The sequence below is a fragment of the Poecilia formosa genome, unplaced genomic scaffold (genome assembly GCF_000485575.1).
Source record: "Poecilia formosa unplaced genomic scaffold, Poecilia_formosa-5.1.2 Scaffold659, whole genome shotgun sequence".
Lineage (NCBI taxonomy): Eukaryota > Metazoa > Chordata > Actinopteri > Cyprinodontiformes > Poeciliidae > Poecilia > Poecilia formosa.
The window spans coordinates 136,426-146,409 of record NW_006800598.1 but is presented as its reverse complement, the minus strand read 5'-3'; the positions used below and the strand labels follow the sequence as shown (position 1 = coordinate 146,409).

General features: G+C 46.8%; 1 protein-coding gene across 1 annotated transcript in view; it reads left to right on the top strand.

Annotated features, from left to right (window-relative positions):
- Positions 1-9,984, top strand: part of LOC103130662 (syntaxin-12-like) — a 43,882-nt gene that overhangs the window by 19,683 nt on the left and 14,215 nt on the right. The window contains exon 3 of the mRNA XM_007542113.2: positions 1,059-1,128. Coding sequence (XP_007542175.1) covers positions 1,059-1,128 — 70 coding nt within the window. The remainder of the gene's footprint in view (positions 1-1,058; positions 1,129-9,984) is intronic.

Below are 9,984 nucleotides of genomic sequence, written 5' to 3'. Positions count from 1 at the left end.
CCCTCCTCGCACTTCCGGACCCCCCCACTGAGTCCCCCCTGACCCCATCCATCCCCAAACTGGTAGTCCCGCCTCAAAAACCGGAAGTCCCACCTCATAAAACCGGAAGTCCCGCCCACTTGTCAAATTTGATTGATGCAAGGGTGCGCTTAGCTTCTCTTACTTTTACTCTTTCATTCATATAGGCTTAAACCTGTGCCAAATGACATAAAATGACACTGGCTGAACTGTGTGGCATGGCCAACGGCGAATTTCATTCCCTCGCCACTAGTCGTCTCGAAATCATACATGTGCATCTTAGGTGTGATGACTGCTGCAATGTTGTCAGTCTAGGAGTGGTCTTCAGAGATGAGGACGCCAAGAAACCTGAAGGTGTGGACCCTCTCCTCACTCTCACCGTTAATGTAGAGAGGAGCTGAGTTAGTGTTGAGCTCCTTGGTGTTGAGAGTGAGGTTGTTCTCTGAACACCAGGATGCCAGCTTCAGGACTTCCTCTCTGTAGGCTGTCTCGTCACCTGTGAGATGAGTCTGACCACTGGGGTGTCGTCAGCAAACTTGACGATGCGGCTGTTGTTGTGAGCCAGTCTTGGGTGTAGAGGCAATACAGGAGGGGGCTAAGCACAGAATCATACATTTAAAAATGCACAAATTGAAAGAAATTTTGTTGCAAGGCTCCAATAATAATAAATAAGTAAGTAATAATAAATGTATCAATGTAAATATATATAATAAAAGATTAAACTAATGAGAGTTAAGTATCCTTATGGCACGAGGGATGAAGCTGTTGTGGAATGTAGTTGTTCTGCTTGATCTTCTGGTTCTGGTCTGCTCTGCATCCCCAGAACCAGAACAAAATGAGGAGAAGCAGCATTCAGTTTCTATGCACCACAAATTTGGAACAAACTTCCAGAAAATTGTAAAACAGCTGAAACACTGAGTACCTTTAAATCTCAACTTAATTGATTCTTTTCCTTTACTCTACTGCCCTTTGTAGAGGGCACTGAAGAGCACTGCTTTTATTTAAATAAGCTAATCTTTGTTTCTATTTTTTCATTATAGCTGCTCAGATCAAGACTATGGTGAACCAATTGGGGACCAAACAGGACACCAGTGAACTTCAAGATCGTCTGTATGTACAACCAATGTATACATATAAGTGTGTGTGTATATATATATATATATATAAAAAAAGTCCCTTTTCACCCTCTGCGGGTGGTCTCTCTTTCATCCTCTGACCTCGGGTCCTCTACCAGAGGCCTGGAAGCTTGAGGGTTCTCCTCCAGTATCTTGTGCCTAAAACTGCACATTTCTGGACTGAGATGTCTGATGTTATTCCTGGGATCTGTTTTAGCCACTGCTCCAGTTTGGGGGTGGCTGCCCCGAGGGCCCCGATGACCACAGGCACCACTGTGGTCTTTACCTTTCAGGCCTTTTCCAGTTCCTCTCTGAGGCCCTGGTATTTCTCCAGTTTCTCCTGCTCCTTTTTCCTGATGTTGTGGTCACTTGGTATTGCTACATCCACCACAATTGCTTTGCTCTGTTGTTTATCCACCACCACAATGTCCAGTTGGTTCTCCATTATCATTTTGTCTGACTGGATCTGGAAGACCCACAGGATCTTAGCTCGGTCATTCTCCACCACCTTTGGGGGTGCTCCCCACTTTGATCTCGGGGCTTCCAGTTCATATTCTGCACAGATGTTTCTGTACACTATGCCCACCACTTGGTTATGTCGTTCCATGTACGCTTTCCCTGAGAGCATCTTGCACCCTGCTGTTATGTGCTGGACTGTCTCCGGGGCCTCCTTGCACAACCTACACCTTGGGACTTGTCTGGTGTGGTAGATCTGAGCCTGCAAATATTACCAAACCACTAGATTCTCTTCCTGGTTTAGATCCCAATAACTTCAGTAATTTTCATCCTATCTCAAATCTTCCATTCATTTCTAAAATTCTTGAAAAAACAGTTGCTGTTCAACTTCATTCTCATCTATCCAGCAATAATTTATATGAACAATTCCAATCTGGTTTCCATCCACTTCACAGTACTGAAACAGCACTTCTTAAAATTACTAATGATCTACTCCTTGCTGTTGACTCTGGTTTATTATCCATATTCCTTCTGCTTGATCTAACTGCGGCCTTTGTTGCAATTTCACATAACATCCTCCTTGACAGATTATCCTCTCTTGATATTGTAAATACACCTCTGAACTGGTTTCATTTGTACCTCTCAGGCTACACTCAGTTCGTTCAGTTAAAATCATTCACCTTTCATCCTGTTCCCGTTACCTGAAGTATTCCCCAGGGCTCTGTTCTGGGATCCTTGCTGTTTATAATTTACCTTCTTCCCCTTGCTTATATTTTTCGCAAACATAATATTCAGTTTCACAGCTATGCGGATGATACCCAGCTCTATCTCTCAACCAAACCTAATTCTATGATTCCACTTTCATCCCTCACTTGAAATAAGACAATGGTTCACCCTTAACTTTCTTAAATTAAATTGCAATAAAACGGACTCTTAAGTGGTACTACATCAATACTAAGTCAACTTAACTTCTCCATTTCAGTTGATAATTCCTGCATTTTTCCCTCCCTTCAGGTCAGAAATATTTTTCCCCCAAAAAATAAAGAGGGTTAATTAACACAAAGCTTTAGCCTGTTATAGCCGCAGGAGAGAAACTTGATGTGTGAATCAAACATAAACTGGAGATGCGCTTTTATTTTATTTTATTTTAGTTAGAGTGACCCAAATCCTGTAAAGCACATATGTGTTACTTCAGTTAAAATTGGTCTTATAGGTGTCCCTGTATCATCCTGAAGTCAGAGAAGTACCTGGTAAGGTATTGTTTATGTAATCTGAAATATTTTTTTTGCATGTCAAATGTCAGCAATTAACACAAAGTTTTACATTTTTAAAGCCGCAGGAGGGAAATATGAATCAAACATAAACCGGAGGTCCGCTTTTATTTTGAAAAACCTGCCTGGGGTCCAATCAGAAACTGAAATTTTAAGTTAACTTCCGTTGCAATCAAACTCTGTCAGAGTTTGATAGTACGTGTAAGAGGGTTTGATAGTGAATGTGAGAGGGTTTGATAGTACGTGTAAGAGAGTTTGTAGGTTTTGGCCTATGGGGCCTCTCATATCTTTATGAATGTTTATGACCTTCATATTCATGACATGCTATGTCATGTTTATGACAGTGTCATGTCAGTCTTATGCACACCCCATCAAATAAAGTGTTACCCTCTTTCCTTCACACTGTGCAAGTGCTCGGCAATAACTGCTAAGCAATGTCGTGTGGGAACTGTAACGTTTTGAGTGAAAGGGGACGTTTGTGTGTTACACCGGAAAAATACCTTGGGTGTGAAACATGTAAAAATTAATTAACACAATGAATCTAATATGACATTTAAAAAACAAGCACTTGATGGATTTTGGCTATGTCGAAGCTCACTGCAGGAGAAAAATACATCCGGAGCAGTCAGATAGCAGGTAAAGCAGCACACAACTACCAACATTCACCTGTAAGAGCATAATGGTCAGAAAGCTAAACAAATAACCCAAAAAATAATTTTAAGTTAACAAGCTAGCGGTGTAATACGCTGATTCTGCTCTCGGTATTGGACTGCCGCACCGCGCTACTAGCAGTAATATTTCACAGATGGAGCGCTGCTCAAGTTCCACCCAGTAACTGCTGCAGTAAGTAACTTTAGGTTACTTTCGTAACCTCGGTTCTCTGAGTAGTATGAGTGAGTGTCTCACTATGGGGAACGCCCTGGGCGTGACCTCATAAGAAGCTCCTATTACATTCCACCAGCCCTGATTGTCTGGGGGTAAGTCTGTCAGTGCCAGGGACAGGGGACATGTAACACCCCCTACCTATATATAGGACTTGCCCTGGACAGACAGATCATTCAAAAACCTCTTCTCGTTACGAGCACAAGTCCCGACTGGTTTTCTCTCTTTCGCCTGCCGTTCTGGAGCCTAGCTTAACTGTCCATAGATACGAGTGCAAACTCGGTCGCTGGGCGCTTCGTTCCAGACTGGTACTGTATACCAGAAGAAAACTAGCATTCAGTCTGTTGCAAAACAGCACTGTTAGCTGCAAAAACTGTGTTGGGTAAAAATATGCTTCACTTATTTTCACTCGAGTAACAATACTCCATTGGTAGCAATACTGATAGAAGTAGCGACACTTTACCCAAGCTATAGTTTTGCTGTGCTAGCTATCAGCAGGGTAAGCTGCAACACTCCCTGACACCTTGCCATATCAGGCTAGCAATTTTAGCTGTCACCAGCTTCACTGTAGCTTCACAGAAATCATTCCTGCAATTAGCATGGACGCTGGAAAGGCTGATGCTAAAGCAGACGAAAACCCACAAGCTTGCCCGTGTGGAAGTAAAATTTTGAGTTGGGACACTCACCAAATATGTGTGACATGTCTTGGCTTAAGGCATACCCAAGCAGCCCTCGAGTCATCGGAGGAGTGCTCTCATTGTAGTCGGCTCTCACTCAAGGTGCTGCGTCGCCTTCTGGGCGACGCAGCACTGAACGCTAGTTTTCTTTTTCTTTCTGACCATTATGTGTCAGTTGACACTGTTCGGAGGTGACCCCATCCTGGCTTCTGCTGCAGCTAGCCAAGAAACGACGGCTCAAGGACTAATACTGGTCCCTGATGCAGAACCAGGACCAAGCTGGGGCGATATGCTTGACGCTGTTAACCCGTTGCCACTGGATGTGAGTGGCCATAGCTTCACAACTTGCCCAACCTGCCCCCATGGCAGGTGATGATGACGGAGACTCGGATGCAGGTTCTGAGCTTCTCATCACCGACAAAGATGAGGATGATGAACCGCCTCTGGTGCTCCGAGGTTGGGTCACAAAACCCACACCTTTGGGCTTCAGCAAGGCCAATGATGGTGACTCTTCTTTGTCTGACTTGGATGTGGACCTGCATGACGTGTGTAAACGCGCCGCAGCAAAACTTAATATCCAGTGGCCCGAAGTTCAGGCTGAAGAAGCAAGATCACGTTTCGATGACAAAAAACTGCCAAAAGCCAAGAGAACGGGAAAGTAGTTCCTGCCTTTCTTTCCTGAGTTGCTGGAGGAATTTTCAGTTTCCTGGTGCAACAAACTGTACAGGGAGAAGCACCCAGTGGCAGGTGGCTCAGTTCTAGACTGCGAGGGAATGGATGACCACGGTCTCCGCCAAATGCCTCGAGTCGAGCAGTGGTGGCAGCGCACCTTCACCTGAAAGCTTTGATGACCTTGGGTGGGTCGGCTCCATCCCTTCCCTCAGCAGCGGACTGCTTCCAATCAAACCTGATGGAGAAATCCTACAAGGTGGCCGCTCTATCAGTTCGCGCCATGAATGCCTCTTCTATGCTGATGATGCTGATCAGGCGGAGCTGGAGGAGGAGATGACTGTGTCACCGGATGCTACACTGTGGGAAGAAGTGTGTATCATCACTGATCATTATCTCCATCTCCATAAAGTAGCGATCCAGGCTATGGGGAGAGCTATGGGGCTCCTGGTTCTACAGGAAAGGGCTAGATGGTTAAACTTAACCACGTTTTCCACCAGGGAAATGGAGGACCTTCTCGATACCCCCATTACCCCGCTTGGCCTGTTTTGTGCAGCTGTTACATCTATGCAAAAGAGGTGTGAGGAAAAGAAAAGAGAAGATGAGGCTTTGAAGCTGTGTCTCCCAAGACAGGAACCGGTGTACACAGCCACCTCTCTCACATCCCAGCGTCAAACCTTTGCCCAGGCTGAGGCGCATTTGCCTCCCACTTTCAGAAATCCTAAGCTGCTGAAAACCCAGACGGCCGCTAATCGTCCTCCGAAAGGCACTGCTGGCCTTTGAAGAAACATGAAGGAACCCGGCTTCGGGTTTCTTCATTTCCAAAGAAACCCGAAGCCGCTCGCCTGGATCAGCCGCCACCCATGTCCACTCAGACGGTGAGGAAGAAGCGTTTGACCTGACAGCTTTTTGGAAGACACAGTGAGCTGGACTCGTTTTCAGACACGGCTCTGTTACCGAGCCCTTACATAGAGTTCAGCAAAGTTCGGCGCACAAACGAGGAGATGTTTGAGCCCGCTCAGCGCGCACAAAACGGGGACGGTGTTCAGTTCGGGATGTCCCGCATTGGGCCCAGTTCACCTCCCACAAACACTTATGTCTCAGAACATTAAACTTTCACAAGCTGCCGCATCCAGGCAAAATGCCAAGGGCGCAGCTAAAAATGTTGCAAAACAAACAAATACCAGTAAGAGGGGAGATGGTTTGTCGCTCCCTGATAGGAGCGCAGCCTCTCCCCCCCATAAACAGACGTATGACTGAGGGAAACTCTCATGTATGTGCGATGCGAGACGTGAAGTCTTGCAAACCAGTGCCACAAGAGGGCGGTCTTGCCACATGCAACACAAACTGGCCTGTTAGCCCGCTGTCACTGAGACTGACAAAATGGGCAAACTGCACAAACTCAGAGTGGGTTTTAAAAACAATAAACTGTGGATACCGGCTGCAATTCGCTCTGCCACCTCCACAGTTCAGAGGAGTGATTCAATTACCAGTGGACCAGTGGCTCCGCAGACCAGTGGCTCCGCAGCTCTTTTCCTACAAGAGGAGATATCCTCTCTATTGGAGAAAAGAGCGATAAAATCGATCTGCCAGGAAAAACGCCAAACAGGTTTTTACTCCAGATATTTCCTGGTCCCAAAGAAAGGTGGTTGAGGGATGCGTGCAATCTTAGACATTCGGGCTCTAAACAGACATCTGAGAAAATACAAGTTCAGAATGCTGACACACGCTTTTCTCTTATGCTTCCTGCACCCAGGTGATTGGTTCACATCAATCGATCTCAAGGATGCATATTTTCACATTCCAATTTATCCACCACAGGAAATATCTAAGATTTGCATTTCAGGGGAAATGCTACGAGTATCTCGTTCTTCCATTTGGCCTCTCCTTGTGCATTTCACAAACACGCCCAAGGGTGTTTGTGAAATGCACAGAAGCCACTGTGGCACCACTCAGGCAGCAGGGGGTTCATGTAGCCACATACAGACGATTGGTTGATTGCAGCTCTGTCANTAACGTTTTGAGTGAAAGGGGACGTTTGTGTGTTACACCGGAAAAATACCTTGGGGGTGAAACATGTAAAAATTAATTAACACAATGAATCTAATATGACATTTAAAAAACAAGCACTTGATGGATTTTGGCTATGTCGAAGCTCACTGCAGGAGAAAAATACATCCGGAGCAGTCAGATAGCAGGTAAAGCAGCACACAACTACCAACATTCACCTGTAAGAGCATAATGGTCAGAAAGCTAAACAAATAACCCAAAAAATAATTTTAAGTTAACAAGCTAGCGGTGTAATACGCTGATTCTGCTCTCGGTATTGGACTGCCGCACCGCGCTACTAGCAGTAATATTTCACAGATGGAGCGCTGCTCAAGTTCCACCCAGTAACTGCTGCAGTAAGTAACTTTAGGTTACTTTCGTAACCTCGGTTCTCTGAGTAGTATGAGTGAGTGTCTCACTGTGGGGAATGCCCTGGGCGTGACCTGATCAGAAGCTCGTATTACATTCCACCAACCCTGATTGTCTGGGGGTAAGTCTGTCAGTGCCAGGGACAGGGGACATGTAACACCCCCTACCTATATATAGGACTTGCCCTGGACAGACAGATCATTCAAAAACCTCTTCTCGTTACGAGCACAAGTCCCGACTGGTTTTCTCTCTTTCGCCTGCCGTTCTGGAGCCTAGCTTAACTGTCCATAGATACGAGTGCGAACTCGGTCGCTGGGCGCTTCGTTCCAGACTGGTACTGTATACCAGAAGAAAACTAGCATTCAGTCTGTTGCAAAACGGCACTATTAGCTGCGAAAACTGTGTTGGGTAAAAATATGCTTCACTTATTTTCACTCAAGTAACAATACTCCATTGGTAGCAATACCGGTAGAAGTAGTGACACTTTACCCAAGCTATAGTTTTGCTGTGCTAGCTATCAGCAGGGTAAGGTGCAACACTCCCTGACACCTTGCCATATCAGGCTAGCCATTTTAGCTGTCACCAGCTTCACTGTAGCTTCACAGAAATCATTCCTGCAATTAGCATGGACGCTGGAAAGACTGACGCTAAAGCAGACGAAAACCCACAAGCTTGCCCGTGTGGAAGTAAATTTTTGAGTTGGGACACTCACCAAATATGTGTGACATGTCTCGGCTTAAGGCATACCCAAGCAGCCCTCGAGTCATCGGAGGAGTGCTCTCATTGTAGCCGGCTCCCACTCAAGGTGCTGCGTCGCCTTCTGGGCCGTCAGTTGACACTGTTCGGAGGTGACCCCATCCTGGCTTCTGCTGCAGCTAGCCAAGAAACGATGGATCAAGGACTAATACTGGTCCCTGATGCAGAACCAGGACCAAGCTGGGGCGATATGCTTGACGCTGTTAACCCGTTGCCACTGGATGTGAGTGGCCATAGCTTCACAACTTGCCCAACCTGCCCCCATGGCAGGTGATGATGACGGAGACTCGGATGCAGGTTCTGAGCTTCTCATCACCGACAAAGATGAGGATGATGAACCGCCTCTGGTGCTCCGAGGTTGGGTCACAAAACCCACACCTTTGGGCTTCAGCAAGGCCAATGATGGTGACTCTTCTTTGTCTGACTTGGATGTGGACCTGCATGACGTGTGTAAACGCGCCGCAGCAAAACTTAATATCCAGTGGCCCGAAGTTCAGGCTGAAGAAGCAAGATCACGTTTCGATGACAAAAAACTGCCAAAAGCCAAGAGAACGGGAAAGTAGTTCCTGCCTTTCTTTCCTGAGTTGCTGGAGGAATTTTCAGTTTCCTGGTGCAACAAACTGTACAGGGAGAAGCACCCAGTGGCAGGTGGCTCAGTTCTAGACTGCGAGGGAATGGATGACCACGGTCTCCGCCAAATGCCTCGAGTCGAGCAGTGGTGGCAGCGCACCTTCACCTGAAAGCTTTGATGACCTTGGGTGGGTCGGCTCCATCCCTTCCCTCAGCAGCGGACTGCTTCCAATCAAACCTGATGGAGAAATCCTACAAGGTGGCCGCTCTATCAGTTCGCGCCATGAATGCCTCTTCTATGCTGATGATGCTGATCAGGCGGAGCTGGAGGAGGAGATGACTGTGTCACCGGATGCTACACTGTGGGAAGAAGTGTGTATCATCACTGATCATTATCTCCATCTCCATAAAGTAGCAATCCAGGCTATGGGGAGAGCTATGGGGCTCCTGGTTCTACAGGAAAGGGCTAGATGGTTAAACTTAACCACGTTTTCCACCAGGGAAATGGAGGACCTTCTCGATACCCCCATTACCCCGCTTGGCCTGTTTTGTGCAGCTGTTACATCTATGCAAAAGAGGTGTGAGGAAAAGAAAAGAGAAGATGAGGCTTTGAAGCTGTGTCTCCCAAGACAGGAACCGGTGTACACAGCCACCTCTCTCACATCCCAGCGTCAAACCTTTGCCCAGGCTGAGGCGCATTTGCCTCCCACTTTCAGAAATCCTAAGCTGCTGAAAACCCAGACGGCCGCTAATCATCCTCCGAAAGGCACTGCTGGCCTTTGAAGAAACATGAAGGAACCCGGCTTCGGGTTTCTTCATTTCCGAAGAAACCCGAAGCCGCTCGCCTGGATCAGCCGCCACCCATGTCCACTCAGACGGTGAGGAGGAAGCGTTTGACCTGACAGCTTTTTGGAAGACAGAGTGAGCTGGACTCGTTTTCAGACACGCCTCTGTTACCGAGCCCTTTCATAGAGTTCAGCAAAGTTCGGCGCACAAACGAGGAGATGTTTGAGCCCGCTCAGCGCGCACAAAACGGGGACGGTGTTCAGTTCGGGATGTCCCGCATTGGGCCCAGTTCACCTCCCACAAACACTTATGTCTCAGAACATTAAACTTTCACAAGCTGCCGCATCCAGGCAAAATGCCAAGGGC